General features: G+C 40.7%; 1 protein-coding gene across 3 annotated transcripts in view; it reads right to left on the bottom strand.

The window, feature by feature from the left end:
* The window catches only part of LOC117424659 (cadherin-16-like), a 44,693-nt gene that overhangs the window by 11,503 nt on the left and 12,879 nt on the right, over window positions 1-20,311 (bottom strand). For all 3 annotated transcript variants that reach the window (XM_034041255.3, XM_034041257.3, XM_058992700.1), the window contains exons 7-13: window positions 19,494-19,652; window positions 17,190-17,386; window positions 9,409-9,534; window positions 8,375-8,525; window positions 7,629-7,853; window positions 7,268-7,344; window positions 6,686-6,877 (exon numbers count right to left, since the gene is read on the bottom strand). In XM_034041255.3, the coding sequence (XP_033897146.3) occupies window positions 6,686-6,877; window positions 7,268-7,344; window positions 7,629-7,853; window positions 8,375-8,525; window positions 9,409-9,534; window positions 17,190-17,386; window positions 19,494-19,652 (1,127 nt within the window). The remainder of the gene's footprint in view (window positions 1-6,685; window positions 6,878-7,267; window positions 7,345-7,628; window positions 7,854-8,374; window positions 8,526-9,408; window positions 9,535-17,189; window positions 17,387-19,493; window positions 19,653-20,311) is intronic.

The raw sequence follows: 20,311 nt of genomic DNA, 5'->3' as shown, positions 1-20,311 counted from the left end.
ATCCTCTATGGCACCAGACAACTTCTTAACCCTTTAGTTGGCAGATGTTTTTAATCCCCAGTGCCAGAGCCCACATGGGAGATTGAAAGGAATTTCACAAGTGAAGAGCAACCGTGACTCAGTAACAAAAGTTTACCTGCACCAAGATATTGAAGACACATGACAAGAGTTCCTCCTTTGCTGCCTTTCAAATGAAAAAAATCCCAAATAAAATACAGAAAAATGACAAACAACTTTAAAAGGGACTTGAATTGTAGGATGCTGCCATTTGATTCTAGTTTTGTAAAATGAACAAGTGTTTTTAGCCTTTTAAAGAAGACACCCCAAAGTCCTCCCAGTCAAATACAATGCAATCCACTAGGTGACTGTTAATGACGTAGCCTGCAGCAGCAACAACAGAGACTCGAAAGGATTCAAGAAGCTTGGAGAAGACTGTTGCAGGGACACAGTGGTGCATATGAGTCCCCAGGATGTTTTTGAAACAGAAAATGATGTGCAGTACAAAGAGAACAAGAATAATAATACATTAGTTAACTGCAATATGTCCCACTCATACCATGCTCTTTATTTCTGAACAGAATTGTGCAGTAGATACTTACACTTTATTTGCTGCTTAGTTCTAAACCAACCCTTCCACTCTGCATGGAACAAATCAGCACTGAGCCTCAATTAACAATGGCCCTGGTACGCCCTGTTTATCAGTCTCAGGGTATCAATCTCCACTCCTGTTACATTTGATCGTTAGCAGGCAGTCCCCATCCCGTTTTTCTTTCTGTCCCTGACGATAAGACTTCCAGAAAAATTACCAGTACACTATGTCCTGTCTCCAGTACTATTTGTGACAATCAGATAAAAGCTTTATCAAAATCCCACTGTGTAATCCTTCCTCCCATCCCAGTGAAATGGAATCATTTTAGCACACCTGCTGTCTGCTGCAGCAAACCCAGATGTTCAGAAAAGAGCTCGCCAAGGATAATTCATGTATTAAAAGAGGAAAGGTATTCTGCACAAACACCACATCGTCTGCGTACCACTGGCAGTACTCATTTTTGGTACCTAATTACTTCACCTGTTGTAGTTCAAACTCACTATAATGGTCTACAACTAATTTTTTCAATAATTTTAGTATTGAGACATAATAATTATATATATATATATATATATATATATATATATATATATATATATATATGAGCAAAATTTGATCTTTGTTCATGTAATCAAAGAAACTGCAAAATTATATCGCAAAAGGCAAAAGTCTACAGGAAGTCATAATAGTAGTACAGTATTTCATGTTAGATTTCGAAATGTCACATATTTCAATTGTTATCAGTTTTTCTCTAAGTATATGGAAAACTAGGGGTTCCAGAGTAGCGCCGGGGGTGTGGCGCACAATTGGCCGACCGGTGAGGGGGGGGCTTAGGTCGGCCAGGGTGTCCTCGGCTCACCATGCACCAGCAACCCCTGTGGTCTGGCCGGGTGCCTGCAGGCTTGCCTATAAGCTGCCAGAGCTGCGTTGTCCTCTGACGCTATAGCTCTGAGGTGGCTGCATGGTGGGCCTGCAGTGTGTAAAAGAAACGGTCGGCTGACGGCACACGCTTCGGTTGACAGCGTGTGTTCCTCTTCGCTGCTCCCGAGTCAGCGCTGGGGTGATGGCGGTGAGCTGAGCCTAAAAAGAATGTGCTATTCTAAATTGGGGAGGAAATGATAAAAACAATTGGCGACAACTAAATTAAAAAAAAAAAAATTATATGGAAAACTACAAAGCGGTTTGTAATTCAATATGTTAACGGAACATTATTTAACATTATTTCATTCAACTTTATGAAGCAAAATGTGTTAATTCTCCATAGGGTGATTGCAAAACTTTTGGCCACCGGACTGACTTGCTGGCTCCTTTTAATATCAATGGAAAGAGGTCCACCATAAAGTAAGGTAGCTTAGGAGGGTCCGAAAGCGCGGGTCCCAGACCTTCAATGGGGTTGGATCCTATTCCAAAGGGGCCACACAGGGGATAGGTGTAAAATAATAAAGTCCACTGTATTGTCGATCTGACTTTACACAGCACCAATAGAACTTAATCTAAATGCATTTGGAATATCAGAAAATTCTCTATATTAATAAGCTCTAAAAGCCCCAAAGAGGGATGAAATAGCAGGAGCAAATATAAATGTGCTGTCTCTCCATCTCTCTGATCTCTAAACTATCCCTTAGACTTACAGTCAAAACATTTGCAATTTAATTTAGTATTTCTAAATTTAACTTTAAACACATCATCATAAATTGAGAGGTAAGGAGAAGAAAGTCAAGTCAAGAAAGTCAAGTCAAGGCTGTTTTGACCAATACCTTCATCAATATGTCAGTGCTATGCGTTGTAAAGCAGTCAGTTCAGGTGCTGTCCCTGGTCTGTATCTTATGTCTGTTGTTAAGGGAAGTTCTATTAGTTGCTTGACAAACAGCAGATTCATTAGTTCAGCATGTTGTAACACAGCAGGGAGGGGGTTAAAATACTCCCTGCAGAAAACATGTGCAAATGCACATTGGTTGAGGTAATTGTTTTGTTTTATTAATTTAATTATCCCCTGCACCTGGTGATCATTGTAAATCAGAGCCAGGTGCAGGGTATTTAAAGAGAGCAGCCAGTCTGTTCTAGGCTGCTGAGTAGAAGGAGGCAGGAAGAGGTACTCTGCTTCCCAGCAGTCGTAAGGTAAAAGTACGTTGTATGAAACCTGTGTGGTGTTTATTGTGTAGTGGGGAAACAGCTTAGCTGTCCCACTGGTAGTCAGGGTGTTCCTGAGGTGTAGTTAGTGCTCGTACAGAGCTAGGTGTTTGTTTTGTATTTTGTTTATTTTGGTTTTGTGACTATTAAAAAATTAGCGCAACAGCGCTGTTAAAAATCAAGTTTTGTGTGTGGCTGGGTCATTTTAAGTGCTGGAAAAGAACCCGAAGGACTAAAACCCTTCACATATGGTGTCAGAAGTAAACAGCACTACTGACCTGAGGAAAATAAAAATGGAGACAGAAGACTTTTTAGATGCGAATAAAGTGCTTAAACAGATGGTTGCGGAACAAGAAGAGGCCAACCGCAGGCAACGAGAAGAGAATGAGAGGCGAAGGCGAGAGCGAGGGTTCCCCCCACAAAAACCAACAGAACAGACAGAGTTGGAACTGCTGATCCAGAAGACGGACTGGGCTGCGCTGAAATGGGAGTGGCCTGCGGCACAACCAGAACCGTCTGCAACAGAGCAAGAGCTGGGTGAGGAAACACTGGTAGTGGAACCAGAGCCGCTTCCGGAGCCCAGAGGGGAGGAGCCGCCGCTTCTGGAGCCCAGAGGGGAGGAGCCGCCGCTTCTGGAGCCCAGAGGGGAGGAGCCGCCGCTTCTGGAGCCCAGAGGGGAGGAGCCGTCGCTTCCGGAGCCCAGAGGGGAGGAGCCGCCGCTTCCGGAGCCCAGAGGGGAGGAGCCGCTGCTTCCGGAGCCCAGAGGGGAGGCGAAAAGCATACCTCCACCACAGCCCCGACCACCACCCCTACGGTCCAGTCCGGCGTCGCTGCGTCCGGTCCCTCGCCCCTTGCTCCTGGACACCCTGCCGGCCTTCCTGGACCTCCCTGTGCTGGACCTAGAGCCCAGGAGTCTGCAACACTGGCCACAGCTCTGCCCCTGGTTCCCTGCTCCGCTCTCCCCGAGCACCCAGACGTCGCTGGGCTGCTGCCAGACGTCGCTGTTGCTCCCCCTGTTAGCTGCCTCGCTTCCCCTGGGTGATCGGACATCACTGCACCGGTTCCCAGGGGAAGACCTCTGTCCACTGCTGCATCCTCCAGTGCCCCGGCCTACGCTCCGGTTGCCCCTGTCAGCCTGTTGGGGTCCCTCGTCGCCGGTGCGCGGTCCTTACCTGGCTGGGCCGGGATGTGGACCGATCCACCCTCAAGTCCGCCCGTGGAAGAGGGCGAAAATTGACATTTGTGGACTCGAGGGTGGGTGGTTGTGTTTTAGGGGAGGGGGTGGCCTTGGAATGGCCGATCAGTGTTGCACACTTGAGGGGAAGGATGTGTAACACAGCAGGGAGGGGGTTAAAATACTCCCTGCAGAAAACATGTGCAAATGCACATTGGTTGAGGTAATTGTTTTGTTTTATTAATTTAATTATCCCCTGCACCTGGTGATCATTGTAAATTAGAGCCAGGTGCAGGGTATTTAAAGAGAGCAGCCAGTCTGTTCTAGGCTGCTGAGTAGAAGGAGGCAGGAAGAGGTACTCTGCTTCCCAGCAGTCGTAAGGTAAAAGTACGTTGTATGAAACCTGTGTGGTGTTTATTGTGTAGTGGGGAAACAGCTTAGCTGTCCCACTGGTAGTCAGGGTGTTCCTGAGGTGTAGTTAGTGCTCGTACAGAGCTAGGTGTTTGTTTTGTATTTTGTTTATTTTGGTTTTGTGACTATTAAAAAATTAGCGCAACAGCGCTGTTAAAAATCAAGTTTTGTGTGTGGCTGGGTCATTTTAAGTGCTGGAAAAGAACCCGAAGGACTAAAACCCTTCACAATGTGCTTTAGCAGATTTACTAATCCAATTTTGAATCAAAGCCCCCTGCTAATATAATTTTATTAATTTACCTGTTCACTTGGTTTCATAAAAAAAAAAACAAAAAAAAACATTATACTAATGCCCTCTGGTTATGTGATACATACTGTGTTCCATTCCAGAACAATGTGGAATTTGCTTCCTTGATGCTGGGAATCTTATATTAAAAGGCTAATACTTTAACAAGGCATATGCAGAAATATCCGTTCATCCATAGTCTCAAACACTCAATTAAAATTCCAAGGAAACACTTATAAGAAACAAAGTCAAGTAGACAAACTGTACTGTATGCTGAAGACAGCACTAGTCAAAATAATACTTTTGCCTAGTAATATTCCTTGAAAGGAGAAATAAATATTATTTTGTATTGCATGCGTATGCAGTTTTTATTTATTGATTCATAAAATTGCTGAAATAAAAAAAAAACAAAGAAGGTGGCTCCTTCTCCAGCTGAACCCCCCATTAGGATTCTGTGGCCAAGGCTTGCAGATGACTCACCCTGCCTATCACCTCAGTAAAAACGCTCAGTCTCCAGGGTAGCTTTTAACTCCCCTCTTAGCTTTCAAACCATGTCTTGTCACAAGAATGCTTCCCTAAGTGAATACAGAGCCTCACTCCAGACAGGACAATGAGGCATCTCAACATGCAACTGCACACTGCTGGTGACAGCCTTACATCAGGGAGTCAGCATCAGTCTGCATCTCTGCTACAGACAGCCAGACTGATGGGTGAACTCAGCGCAGAGAGGTGAACTGAGGGCACTATATTACCAGAATGTTACAGGGAGCAATTTTGTTGCTTTGACCCCAAGTTCCCTTTTGATGCTCCTGTTCTGTCTTCCATTATTAAATCATTTTTATTTCACTCTCAAGAAATGAGTCGTCTTCTTCTTCTTCTTCTTCTTCTTCTTCTTCTTCTTCTGTTCATTGCTTTGACTATGAGTTCAGAAGTTCTAATTGCTTGCTGCAGACATTTGTGACGTAGGCTAGATAAGCTGAAGTGTCTTATATTGGTAGGCGATCGATAGCACCATGGAGAGCACTGCTGTGTATTCTGTTATAAAACTTTACCATAGTAAAAGTTTAAATTAAGCATAGTGTAATAAAACACAGTAAAGTATATTAAAACATGGTTAAACATGGTAAACTATGGTAAATCCATAGTATAACCATGAAAAAGCATGGGAAAACTGCACAATTACTGAGGTAAACTTTAATAAGGGCTGCCAGTAAAACACAAGGAAAATCTATACAAAGTGTCAGATACTTCGATTCTGTAAAGGCTGACCTAGTATGTACAGGCAACTCAAGAGCAACTCCTGAAAGCACCATGATATACAGACTGAGCAAAAAACATTCCCTCCTTGCTCCATGCTCATAGGTAACCCCTCCACCCCCCACCTTTCCCACACACCCACACAAGCTGAATTTAGCGTGGTATTTCACGCAAGGCTATCCTGGACAAATAGTTTCTTTGAAGAAAAATCTTGACAAGAAAAAAAAAATGCGGTTCATTATTGTCCACGGCACTCATTCACTTTCCACAGGGGAGAACATGTTAATTCATGTGAAGTGCAATTAATTAGTGCAAGTAATTAGTCCAAGTATAGCGACTGTATAGCGACTGCCAGCTGCAGCACTGTGAAGATCAGCAGCTGGAAAAGCCTCATGGAGGCAGGGGTTCCATTAGATCCACTTTCTTCATTTGATATTTATTTTTGGAATCCCGATTCCTATTCACAGGAACCTTTACAAATTTGCATTGAAATAATGTCTTGCAAATGTAATACCATATATTCTTTAAGGCTTGTAAGCATCTATGGGAGGCTAGGTAAAGTTTGGTAAAAATTGGTGCAAAGGCAGTTATCGTGTTTACCTTGTAGAGTGTGACGGGTGGATGGACGGACAGAAGGACAATCGGTACACTTTTTGAACAAGGAATCGAAAAAGGGGCACCATGGATAGCTACTGCAGTATGACACTAAAGTCTAAAGTTTAAATTGTTATTAAAGATGATATGTTACAGTGCACAACAATAGCAGGTCAGCTGCACTTTAATCATGCAGCTGTTTTGTCTGGAATATTGTTGATAAATCCCCCCTCCCATACTATACCTTCTTGAGGATTACGCTGGCTGCATTATTCTCTCTGTCTGCCTGCAATTCAAAGATTTCTCCCTCGTTTCCTGACTCAATCTTGAACTCCACAAGCCAGCTGTCTGTTCCAGGCTTATCTTCATCTGAAGCTGCGATCTCTGTTACCAGAAAACCCGTCTCTGTGTCTTCAGGCACCTTAAATGGTCCATACTGCAGCGAAAAACACAAGATGTTAGAAATGTTACCTGATACATTCACTAAGTCCTGGATCCCCAAGAAACTACTGTCTGTGAGACAAAATAAAGATATCTGTACATTTTGTAAATACAGGGCTATTCCTATCATTTACAGTGCTCTTACTGTAACGTCACATCTTTGCAGTGATTTGTCAGAATTTCAATGCACTTTAATTGCGATTATACCCCAGTTGCTTTTTCGTGACACGGTTAATCCTGGATTAATCAGTCGACTGTATATAGCAAATGGTCAGTTACACTTTTGCTATGGAATGCATTCCTAGCCCCAAGCCATTTTGTGGTTGTTTTTCCAACCTTCACTCTCAACCTTTATAATAAAAGACATTAAATAAGAAGATATTACCTTTCTTTGTGAAAACACAGGAGGCTTGTCATTCACATCCACTATGTCCAGGATAACTGTGCAGGTGCTGCTGTGCCCTAGGAAAGAGGTTATTAAAAAAAAAGGGTTGTTCAGTCAATTATTTTCAACACGCAAGATTCTCACTCAATGCGTTTGCTGTTTGTTGTCTAAACAGTTCGCATTTAGAATAAGAGATGTCCAAATTACCCAAATTCAATTGGTTCGCAAACAGCAGTGATTATTTGCTGTTAAGATTAGAGCACTGTACTCTGAGCACAAAAAAAGGAGAATTATACCACACCCATGCTAACTTTCACACCATAAACGTAGCAGTGTGATATCTCGCCCCTGGTCAGCTTACCTCCTTTCTGTCCGGCCAGATCCTCTGCTATCACTTCCAGAGTGTAGTGAGCTGCAGCACCATGCAGACTAGCTGCCTGTACCGTAATGGCTCCCGATTCCCTGTCCATTCTAAATAAAGGCTCTTTGCTTTCTGGTTTCTGACTGGCAATTCGGTAAACAATCTTTGAGTTGTTCGTGGCGGGAGCATCTGCGTCAGTGGCCTGCACTCGAAGAATTTCTGTCCCTAATAAAAAAAAATTAAAAGACACACTGTAATCCTAATATACAACTCTCATAAAACAAAAAGGTTAGGAAAACCAAAAGAGCTAAGTGCTACTATACCAGATTTTATAGATAACTTGTGAAAGTTATAAATGTTTATATATTTTTATATAGACCTGGATTTGGTCAAAGTTGCGTTAGGCAAACCACTGGCTTATTAGGCCAAGAAGCTACATGATTAGAGGTAGGCAGTGAAAGCATATCAGTACAAATTCACAGAGGAAACATTTATCATTTTGACATGGGTGATATGACACACTGAACAGAATTATACAGTATTTGTAGTTGCCTCACCCAGGTGGTTACAATGGGGAATAAGAGCTTTATACTGCTGACTGACCCTGCCAAATAGATTACTAATCACATTAATCTTAAACCATTCTGCCAGGACTCTCCACCGAGGAACAAGGGTGACCCTCCATTCAGACGGGCCGGTAAATGTACGCCCTAAATGAAGCGCTTGAGTCACAAATCAAGTCTCACCTTGCACGGCCAGTTCATTCAGGTCTGCCTGGTACAGCTGCTGGGAGAAGACGGGCGCGTTGTCATTGTCGTCTCCTACAGTGACTGCCAGTGTGAGGGAGTCGGCATACGCGGTGCCGTCAGGGCTTTCTGCAAATACCTCGATCTGAAACTAACAGGGGGACAACAGGGTCACTGCCAGGCTCCTGCCAAACTATACGAGGGATTTTTCTGTATGGTCACTTGCAATAGAACCTTTAACATCACAGGATTCCTTCAGATATTCACAGCTGCCTGCCGAACAGCATTGACACCCCTCCATCCTTCATTATCATGTCAGCATTGCTAACCTGCTTTTAATTATTTTAAATTAAGCCTCATATAGGTTAGTAAAGAGTTTGATTATATTATATGTGATAGAGTAATAGGAAGCTTTGAGTAGGTAAATAAATAAAGAATTGAGTAGGTAAATACATTCTGAGTTACATGGCAGCACATTGTTTATAAATTCTATACAATCTCAGTAACAAACATCTGAACAGTCTGAACTCTCTGACATGCTTCAATTTTGCTGCAGTGTTAATAAACATGATCAGTGAAACCCTCCTTTCAACCAGGACCTTAAAAGAAGACTTTATTATTATTATTTATTTCTTAGCAGACACCCTTATCCAGGGCGACTTACAATTGTTACAAGACATCCCAATATTTTTACATACAATTACATTCTTTCTTTTACACATTATTTTTACATACAATTACCCATTTATACAGTTGGGTTTTTACTGGAGCAATCTAGGTAAAGTACCTTGCTCAAGGGTACAGCAGCAGTGTCCCCCACCTGGGATTGAACCCACGACCCTCCGGTCAAGAGTCCAGAGTCCTAACCACTACACACTGCTGCCCTATAACTTTACAATATTCTAGCAAATTTAAAAGACAACACTACCACATTTATGATTTTCAGAATTTAAAGTATGTTTATGTGACTGCAATAAAATCCTTAACTGTTTGGGTCCACAAGAACGGAGTGCGGCTGTGCGGCCCTGACTTACCTCAGCCTGAGCTTCTCTATCCAGAGGCCGGGTCACTGAGATGACGCCCTCGCTGCTGATGGTAAAAAGACCCCTAGAGAAAGCTCCCTTCAGCCTGTAAACAGCTGGCCCTCCGCTCCAATGAGCCTGGAGGTGTGGAAAAAATGAAACTGGTCAAACATTAAACAGAGCAAATAACTCACATTGCCATGGGCAAGGGTAAGGTCTCTTTTCAGGCCAAAGCATAAAAAAAGAAAAACAACTTGTGCAGTTTCACTGAAATAAATTGGTACAGTTCTGCCTTGATATTTCCCAGTTTGATATGTCACTGTTTTGGTAAATTCATGGTTATACTGAGTAAATTGTACACTGTTTTTAAGATAAAGAGGGAGCACAGTACTATATGAACACTGTCCCTGGAATTTGAGATCACTCTTACCCTATAGTCTAACTACACCATGTTAATGATGTTTGTACCATTTACATTAGACTGCAATATTAAAATAAGTGTCATTTATGAGTAGAAAAAAAATATTAAACAGGTGTAATTACAAAAATGCCTTATCTTTACAGCTCACTGGGGAATAGGGGCCATTGTGCCTTTTGTTTTGCAAGGCAGGTTACAAAGCAACAAAGCACTGAAACAATTGTAACGGTATTCAACTCACGAGAATTAACAACAATAACAATTATGTTTTACTTTTAACACAAACTTTGTCTTAACTATCCTTTAGCAAACACTTTCCTGTACTTACAGAATATGCATCTACACAGTGGCTTTATTTGACACAGCATGCAGTACATAGGTTAACTACTGCACTTGTAGGGCCATGTTTATTGCACCCAATCTGCAAGATGACCCTGTTCACTGTTAAGGCTGAATACCATATTCACATGATAAAATACATTTACCATCTGCATAGCAACTAGTTTAGGCAACTTTTTTTGTATTCAGCAATTGCTAACATGTTGCTATTACTAGGCAAACCTCTCTTCATTTCTGGATAGGAAACTGTTAAAACAGAGAGTAGGAAAAAGGATGTCCTGGCTTGTTTATTTTATTCAACAGCTAAGGAAAGCCCAACTAGCATTGATTATTATGCATGCAAGTGCAATATAAGAAAACGACTGTGATGGGATGGTTGCAAAAGGAAGCCCCCACCACCACAAAAAAATGCAGAAGTGCAGCATCTTGATTAATGATAAGATCTATTTCACAGAGTGTAAGCATATCTATGGAGATTATTGGGAAACTTGTTTGGTTTGAAGCTGACTTCTGTGGACCGCTGCCAGGAGGCTGTGAGACAGTACCTAAGAAGGAGAACTCCCTGGGCAAGGAGTTACATACAGCACATGTGCTTCTTATCAAAAGCCTGCTGAAAAGGACAGAAACTCTGTTTGGGTGATCTCTTTTTCGAAACTTTACCTCACCGTATATACAAGCCAACTGCAACAGGATTACTTCACTGACACAGTTGTAGACTCCACATAATAGCATGATTATTCTGTTCTAAAAAAGCAAAGGATGATGTCATGTGTTTTGGTTAGTCCAACTTCTTGTACTCTGTATGTTTGTAATGCTTTCAGCTGAGTCATCTATTATTATAACGCTATACAAAACAGCATGTTGAGCAAGCTGCACATTTCTGCTAATTACATTTGGAAAGTGTCTGTGTGGGATACAAATTAAAATGAGTAACAGCACAGTGGAACCGATGAGTTATGGGATGAAAACTGTTTTTACATGATGTACTAAAGTTTACCTATTGTAATGGGGCAGCAGTGTGGAGTAGTGGTTAGGGGCTCTGGACTCTTGACTGGAGGGTCGTGGGTTCAATCCCAAGTGGGGACACTGCTGTTGTACCCTTGAGCAAGGTACTTTACCTAGATTGCTCCAGTAAAAACCCAACTGTATAAATGGGTAATTGTATGTAAAAAAAATAAGGTGATATTTTGTAACAATTGTAAGTCGCCCTGGATAAGGGAATCAGCTAAGAAATAAATAATAATAATATTGTGAAACTGTGCTGGACCTACCATTCCAAACCTCCCTTTACCAGTTAAACTGCAGGTGCATTGCACTGTGGTACACTGCAGTGGTGCTGCTATTGAACAGAAATGGTTTCTCATATTGTATTCTTCAGAATGCAGTCATAATTACAGGAAGTGAGATTATAGCCTTATTTTTTTAATTAAGCAATTCCTTCTTCACAGTTGAATGTAGGGTGCATTATAACTTAAACCTGATTGATCACTAAACCTACAGCCAAAATGCAGTATCATATTGTGGCTGTGCCAGTGGATTCACTAAACCTGCTAAAGAGAGGAGTGACTTGGACTTTATTATCTGCTATAGCCCTGAACATCTGGTTCACTTAAAAACTTTAAAGGCTCTACAGTTACCAGCTCTGAATACTGTAATGAGTAATGGTAAATTTGCATATTGATTACAGTTTATTGGTGTTGTTTGATACTGGTAAGACAATGTACATTGAGGTAAAGTAGCAATGCCTATTTGCTTGTAGCTTTATGTGGAGGTATAAATAGTTAATCAATTTTTTGCTTCTGGTGACATTAGAAAAGGTGTTTATGTCCTGACTCACAAGGAGGAGAACAGAGTGACGCATGGCTGTACAAATCTGTGGACAGCATGAGTCTCTCATATAATGAGGTGCTAGGAATGGAACAGTCTTCTGCCTACATACACGTTAAAGACTGTTTCTGGGAAATGTTAAAAATGAACTGGTATATAGTGTACCAGTCTAAACCAATAAGACAGCATTGTACTCACAGTAAAAAATATAAAAAAGGTGAAGGAAAGGTTGTGGATTGTGAAACTGGGAGTACTATAGTAGTTTTTTTATAATAAAAATATATAATTCAATGTATTTTATTAAATATGATTTTTTTTTTTTTACAGTGAAATCTCTATTGTACATATGAATTGGGACCAGGGTGAGGTTTGCAAAATTGTTTAATTAGCGGCTTTTAATCTTGACTTTTTCATTGAACTGAATCAGAGCACGTGAGCAATTGATTAACCACGTATCTTAAATCAATTAAATGGAAAACAAACCCTGTACCTTTAAATGTACTGTATACTGTAAAGTACTGTAAGTAAATGAGACAGAGGGCTGTTTTGCACACGTGTCTATATATAATGTACCACGTGGTCATCTCAGATAACAGAGGTGTTAGTAAAATCAAAATTCTGATACTCTAGCTTAACCATACCATGATTACACTCGGGGGAAAAAATCAAGTAAGATGTGCAGGGGTCAGTGGAGGAGGGGATTATTAGCTGCCAGTGGACACTTTTACTGGGATTTGTCTGCATTCATCAGCACACTTGTCTGAATCAAGCCAGCTTTCCATTTTCCACTACAGTTAAAAGTCTTTCAACTGTTAATCAGCTCTCAACTATGACCGGTCTAGCTTTGTACTGCAATGGGTCCCCTCACTACACTATCGCTGCCAGCAGCAATGATTCAAACCCCGCTTCAATTAAAGCACCTCAGTAAAGCCCCTCAGCTATACCGACTCTGTGGAACCTACAGGTCAGAACTGCTGCTAGAACGATCAAGGCATGTAGTTTTGCTGTTTAATTGTGGTTTGTTTTTTGTCATCATTTTTCATTCATATTTTAAAGTTAAAACACAAACACACACAAAAACACACAAAAAAAGCTACAAATCCCAATATAAATCCATAAATCTTTCTGTGAACGGTTTCAAAACTGCCCTTCTTTGGAGTAATGAGCCCTGTTGCTTCCCCAATTACCCAGGACCATATTTTAATATTTATTTTGGAGGAGAACAATATTACCAAGGGTGACCACCATTGTGGTTCTGCATATACACCCCAATGTACAGCTGTTATTTTTAACAAGTGTGGTGAGAGGTTATCACTGTTGTTTTTGCTGCTGTCTGGTTTCCATGAAGATAATGGGGAATACTTGAACTGGGTTAAACAGTTCCGATTAGAGTCTTAGCTTTCCAGGGAAAGCCATTTAAATGCATTGTAGCTCATCAATCTTAACATGGTGTCATAAAAACAACATATGAACTATGGACCCTATTTACAGAGCATTAACGCGTGTGTTATTTATGGGTTTTTTTTAAATTAATATTCTGTATTAAGGATTTTAAAAAGTTTGATATTTATGAAAAAAAAATGCCAACAGTAGCCTAGAAAAAAGATTAATAAACAGTAAACTTTATTTAATGCATTAATCAAATAAGACTATAAACAGTCTGGAACTGCAAATTATAGTATAGCCTTGTAACCACACAAACAACGAAGCTACTGTGAAGTTAAACTGCAGTTTAATTATATCCATGATCAGGGAATAAGATGTTCTACAGAAGCTTATCTGCAGTGCAGCCACACACCGCTTTGAAGTTCCTCAAAGCTATGCACTTTGACCTGTTTCTCTCTGGTGCTGCCACAGTTTATCAGAAGTGAGGCAGTCAGATTGTGAGGGCCTCAACCCATGCTCTGCTCACTCAAATTTAATCCCAGTCAGAGCAGTGGAGATGTTCTCTTAAGCCCATGGGGGCTTGCACAACCTCTCAGAAAGGGCTTCTCCTAAATTATAGCTCTTGTTGTGGAGACCCGGGTCTCTGCTCAGCATCACTCAGTGTGCAGCCGTTCTGACACTGTTTATCCTCGCTGTGTGCTGTGGTATGAAAAATGAAGAGCTTAAAACGGCAGGAGTTGAAACGGTGACTGCAGCTCCTCAGCTCTCTTGTATAACAAGCTTTTCAGCTGAATCATTACTTATTCCCTACAGCTTTCACAGACTCCTGACTTCTTCCACATGACAATGCCTTGTCTTCTCAGTAACGTGCCTTGGCTGTTTGTATGTCTAAGACAATAACCAGGAGCCAGCACAGTAAGTGACAAAATGGATGTATTGTTTGGAGATCAGCCTTAATATCGTCCAGTTTACTTTTATTAAAACACACTGACCTGCATTCTTGCAGCATTGAAGTTTACAGATCATTTGGTAATGTATACAGTAAGAGCCTGCCTCCATCTATCCCCTTGTTCCAGATAAAATCTGCTGTGTGTGTAGCTTGCACACTTAAAATAGAGACATCCTTGAGTGGTCCCGAATCTGAGACATTAATAACAGAAAACTATACTCCACAGTTATCAGGTAAGTCAATATTGTAAGGCTTGGGGTTGATTTCAGAGGAACATGGGAATCACACCCAATCATAGTTTATAGTCATGTAAAGGCAATGTAAAGTTTCAGACAGGAACCTTTAAATACACCTTTAAAAAAGATAATTTGATTGACCGCAAAATCCCTGCAGCCATCACCAAAAGTCAAGCAGGTTGGACTCAGGTAACTCCCACATTCGTGTCATCCTTCATTCAATAGCAGCTGCCAACAGTGAGATAGCAATTTCAATTTGGAGGCAATGCCAAAACCATGCAAGTCAAAAATGCTGTGATACAAATGCTGTGTCAACTGTTATTAATAATCCATAGTCATCTACGATAAAGCCTTCATCCTGGAGCCAAAACATTTGTCTACTGTAGTTTCTTATAGTTTTACCTCAAACTCAATTAAAATCGTATTTGAAAAGCATGATAAACTGCTAAATTACCTTTCAAAATACAGAAATACAGCAAATGTAGCAAAGATGAGTAAAGTCTGACATGCTTTGGAAAAGGGCAACATAGCAAAGCAGTACTTAAGCTACACACACACACACACACACACACACACACACACACACACACACACACGCACATACATACACACACACACACACACACACACACACACAGATACTGCTGAATATTAAATGTAGGCGACGTGGATGTAGGTTTGTTTCCCAGGCAGGTAGGCATCAAACCTGCGCATTTCTGGCATGCATACAAATACAGAGAAAACTCTCTATTCTGAACTCTCCAGCTGTGTCAGCCTGAACTTCACACAAGCAGCTTCAAAAGACAAAACACTAAGACACAAAGACACCACGAAGATAACAAAGTCAAGACTGCGATCAATATTAGAATGACCTGTTCTGCTATTGGAACTTCCCCAGGGTAAAGTAAAGTTATACAAGCAGCAGCTAACATCCGCATTTCTGAGTCAGGCTTCCCTCAGAGTAGGTCTGTCCACGTCTGTGTAGGGGGTGAGTGGGTGTTAGTGTGTGTGTGTGTGTGTGTGTGTCTATCACTCATCATTCAAGGCACTCTGTTAGGAAAGAACAGAATAGAATAGAAACACCTATACATTCTCTTAATGTGGGATTTTGCTGGGAGAGGCTTGTACAGTTACAGTTCAGCTTCTTTTTCTTTCTTTACATTTGTTCAGTTTATATTCTGACTGTAATGTATTTTATAATGAGTATTTAGTATGTTACACTTGATTTGTAAAGCTGCTATATACTGTAGGCACCTCACTGACAATGAGAACGTGGTTTTGGGATGCAGTATCGCGGTTTCACTTGTATGGCTCTTATATTGATAGGAGCAAATGACCCTGCACTAAGATATCAAGTTCAATTTGACATGAACAAGTTTGGATACACTTTAAATAGAGGTACATTAACTACACACAGATTTAACAAAGATATTTACTCAATCATTTCATTTTCTTGTAAGTAATGTAACAAAAGCATACAGTGTAGACACAGTATATGTCATGTACATTTATTTTTATGCTGCCCTAAGTGAGAGTGCTCATAGGTTCTGTCTATTCATATTTTTGGGGGGCAGATGAAAGCATTCAGCTGTGACTGATACTATAAATGTTATATAACAACCTAAAGGTCAGGGAAGCCCCCTGGTGTAAGCAGAGCATGCTGCACACATCATGGAGGAATGCAGTTTTACATCATGCAGAAAGGGGGGGGGGGGGGGTTGTGGGGTTGAGAGACACAGATGGGGTGGCTTCTTATGTGTTATAAAAACCTTCTGAGGTCAAAAATGTGAGTCATACCAAGGGGAATATCCAATGAGGGAGAGAATGACATTAAAAAATGAAAAAATACACCCTTCCCATGCCCTTTAAACATGATCCTGTAGTTGTGTAGACTACAGGAATTGCTGTGTCGAGCTAAACCTTGATTCAAAACTGAAGTTATTCAACATGTAATCCAGCCACTGAACCAGAAAGACAGATTTAAACTCCTAAAGGAGCAGAAAGCTTTCCCTGTGTTTCCCTCAGTTCTGCAGTGCACCTCAATCCTTTCCATATTTTATAAGGATGTGATGTAAAGTGAATTAAAAAAACATTTACATTACATACTGTATGTAATGCCAGTCCTGAAGGGATGAATGATACTATAGTGCGGCAGTAGCTACAGCAACGCCATCATTTTGCCTGGTGGCCCCAGTGGTTACTTCTTATGAATAACAGACACGGTTGAACTTGTAGTGAAAGCACATAGGACAGGAACAAATAACTGAAGAGTGGTGTGAGACTGTAGATTAGCTGTGCTATGAACTAGTGTTTACAATCTGCATTGCAGTGTTATAATCTGCAGTTACAGTACAGTTATACTGTATTAGGGGTGTGCAGCTCCTTTAAGTTTTGAAAAATGTGCAATGAGTTTGATTGCACTAGCAACATAATGCTGTAAGTTTAACCTCAGATTTAGATCATTTAAACATTTTGCACAACATGAAAGGATTTTCAAGTCAAAGCAAACTTGGAAAAGGTGATCAGACTTAAATGAGTGAATTATTTATTTATTTATTTATTTATTTACTTATTTATTTATTTTACTGTAGTTATTTGTCTTAATCTACTTTCAGCACAGTTACTTCTGTCTCCTTACCTGGGAGATCCGCTGTGGGAAAGGGCCTCGCTGGTTCTCCTGCAGATTCACGGGCGCTAGTGGGATCCACGTGTTCTCCATGACTTGAATGGACACAATGCCCTCCGCTGTGTGTGCATAGGACTCCTCACCCATGTCCTTGACTGTCACCTTCAGGTTATACATGTTATACTTCTCTGGGTCTAGGAGACGCACACCTACAAAACAGGAGCACAAACTTTAAAGGGATTTTATAATATTAATATGAACTATCCCACTACTTGTGTTCTCTATCACTCACTGCTGTTGTTTCTGGTTAGATGAGTATTTACCTGGCACCTTTTTTAAAAATCCAAGTGGCCAAATATTGCTGAGCTTTTGTTTAACTGAGTCTTCGATATGAGTTACGTATTCAAAGTGAGTGGGGCCTCAACCCCAATCTGACCACCTCCAGGTGGTCAGATTGAGCTGTGCTTGCAGAGCTGTTAAGGGAAGATCTCATGGTACTAGTGCCATGCCTGACCATCGTCATAGTGCCATTGTCCGTCACATTTTGAGGACACTTTGCTAGGTCTTTTATATTTACAGTCCCAGGGTCCCCTGTCTTCAAACTAGGTTAGTCACTGACAGAACAGGGCTTTTAAGGATGTTGAGACACATTCTGTTTCTATCACTCTGAGTCATCATGTACTACAGGATGCCATCTTTATGTTTGAAAGCTTGTTTACAAGTTTAGTGGTTTTGAATCTGTGACCCAGAATTAACAGACTAACCAATGAATTGTAGGACACCTATTTGAAGTACAGCAATTATCACATATTATTAACAACTTGCCTCCAATGTAGTAATTAGCATAAAGCAGAAGATAAATATGTTGACCAGCAGAAGAAACACACTGCATGTTTTTTTGTTGGTTTTTTTTTTGTTGTTGTTGGGCTTGTCTCAGTTACGCACAGTTTCAGCCAAACCAAGCAAACTCTGAACTTTGTATTTTTTTAAAAAAATTCTGAATTCCCCTGATGCAGAAGTCATTTTTAACTAAATATTTTTACACACTAGCAGTTAACAGATAAAAAGATTATGATTTAGGAAATGTACCCAGAATAAATGCTATTCATATTCAAATTCTTTGTAATAAAATACTTTTTTGTGTACATGGAATTCTTAATAATCTATAGGAGCGACAGTATAAGGACCATTCTTTGATTTCACAAATTTCTGATTTCTGGTATCATGGCAGAATCACATAATCACGTGGCTAACAGGAGACACAGCGACTATTTGGTGCTAGAAAAGGCTGCTGGGAGATATAGCTTAAAAGATTGCGCCATGTTCAGTTTGAAAAAAAAAAACATTTCCTAGTCTTAACGGGCAGCATTCAGCATTCAGCATTCTATAAAGTATCATAATTATAATAATTATTATTATTGTCAAGTAATGTTCCGCTCACTGCCTCCACACTCTTTTTTATATTTTGTGGAAGGGACAGCAATTTCCGCAGTGTCACGGCTTGTCTATGACTCTGTTAAAGATGCAGTCAAAGCCGGTATACATGGTTAGTTTTAACATTAAGGAAGCAATTTGCAGATTTCCAACACTGAATGAGTTCACAGGGGTCATCCATCGGGGGACAATGACTCCTGGGTGTAATCATTGAAATGGTTGCAGACAAGTTACACTGAAATAGCAACAGTTAATCCCTGATTGTTTTTCTCCATTACTGTAGCTTCAGCCAGCTTCTCTCATGTTAAACATTTCAACAGACTTGCTAGTGATAGCGCCACAAAAGCAGCTGACAAGGGCTTTTATCTGACACTCAAGTGTTGAATCACAGAAATCACAGAGACACTTACCAAAAGTGATCCAAATGGAAATCACTGGCTCACACTTTCCAAAACAAACGTAAAGGCCGAATAACACATGCTCTGTGTGAGTTTAAAAAGGTTTATTTAGAAGCTCCAAATAATGAACTGACTGAGTGTTTTTCCAAGACACAATATATCTTAACAGCTTCAGAGTCATTTCCTTGCCAACTATGTGGAGCTCCCCGAAATCTGTAATATACACCGGCACACAGATTCAGTTTGTTTTTGTTTAACCAGGTTGAATGCATTTCCACAGCACTAAACCACCACTGTTCTAAGGCCACACAGTTTTGTTTTCTTGCAAAATCCTTCTACTATCTTTGACATATCACTTATTTGTGAGCTGGTAAAAGTGACCGAGTGAAACACCAGATACTGCCTGCTCTGTTACCTCACAATGACTTGTTTCAGCAGTCTGGATACTGCAGACTATCCACACTGTTTTAATTGAGAGACTTGCCTTCTGCAGTGAGGGACACAGAGCCAGTCAGGGAGTGAATCTGGAACATGTTTCCGGATGGTTCTGCAGGGGCCTGGCTGACCAGACTGTAGCGGAGGTCAGCATGTGGGGTGGCGGGGTCATCCAGGTCAGTGGCCTGCACCTGCATAAAGGGGGACCCTAACAGGAACCAGAAAAAAAAAAGAACGGTGAGAAACTTTGGTGTACCCAAGCAAAACCCCCACCTTTTACAACTCAGGTCTTAGTACATTAAAGTACACCACACAGTAATCATGAACCTATCCCCAGCAACACTCTATAAGAAAACCACATTTGTTCTACATGGTTTCTCTTACTGACGTATTTCTTACAGTCCTAGATTTGTTTTTACTACCTTGTTTGCTGCGGTAAGAACGTGATTCTAACATAGTATTCACAAATATAATGCAATTGATACCTAGAATAAAGCAATACAAACAAGGCTTTTGGTCATTTAACTTCATATTTATAAAGCACTCTGGGATGGCGACATAAATGATGCTATACAAATGTAGGCTGTATTTTATTGTATTGTAAGCGGTAACTTCCTTTTGTCTGTGGTACAAAAGGAACCAAAAAGGAAATTACAGTCAGGCGGCAAAAGCTAATACTGAGCCTGTTGAGAAGCAACTTGGAAACAGCAGTCATGTGACTATTTTGACTAGTTTGCAGCATTATACCAGCTAATGTGGGAAAGTCAACAGCTAGTATATAAAACAAGAGGAAGGTAAACAGAAACACATTAGCCTCTTGTTGGGCCTTCCACTCAGCCAGGTGTATCTCAGTCATGTGATTCACAG

Source organism: Acipenser ruthenus, chromosome 19 (assembly GCF_902713425.1).
Source record: "Acipenser ruthenus chromosome 19, fAciRut3.2 maternal haplotype, whole genome shotgun sequence".
Taxonomy (NCBI): Eukaryota; Metazoa; Chordata; class Actinopteri; order Acipenseriformes; family Acipenseridae; genus Acipenser; species Acipenser ruthenus.
The sequence above is the reverse complement of the archived record's forward strand: the minus strand, read 5'-3'. Positions and strand labels throughout refer to the sequence as shown.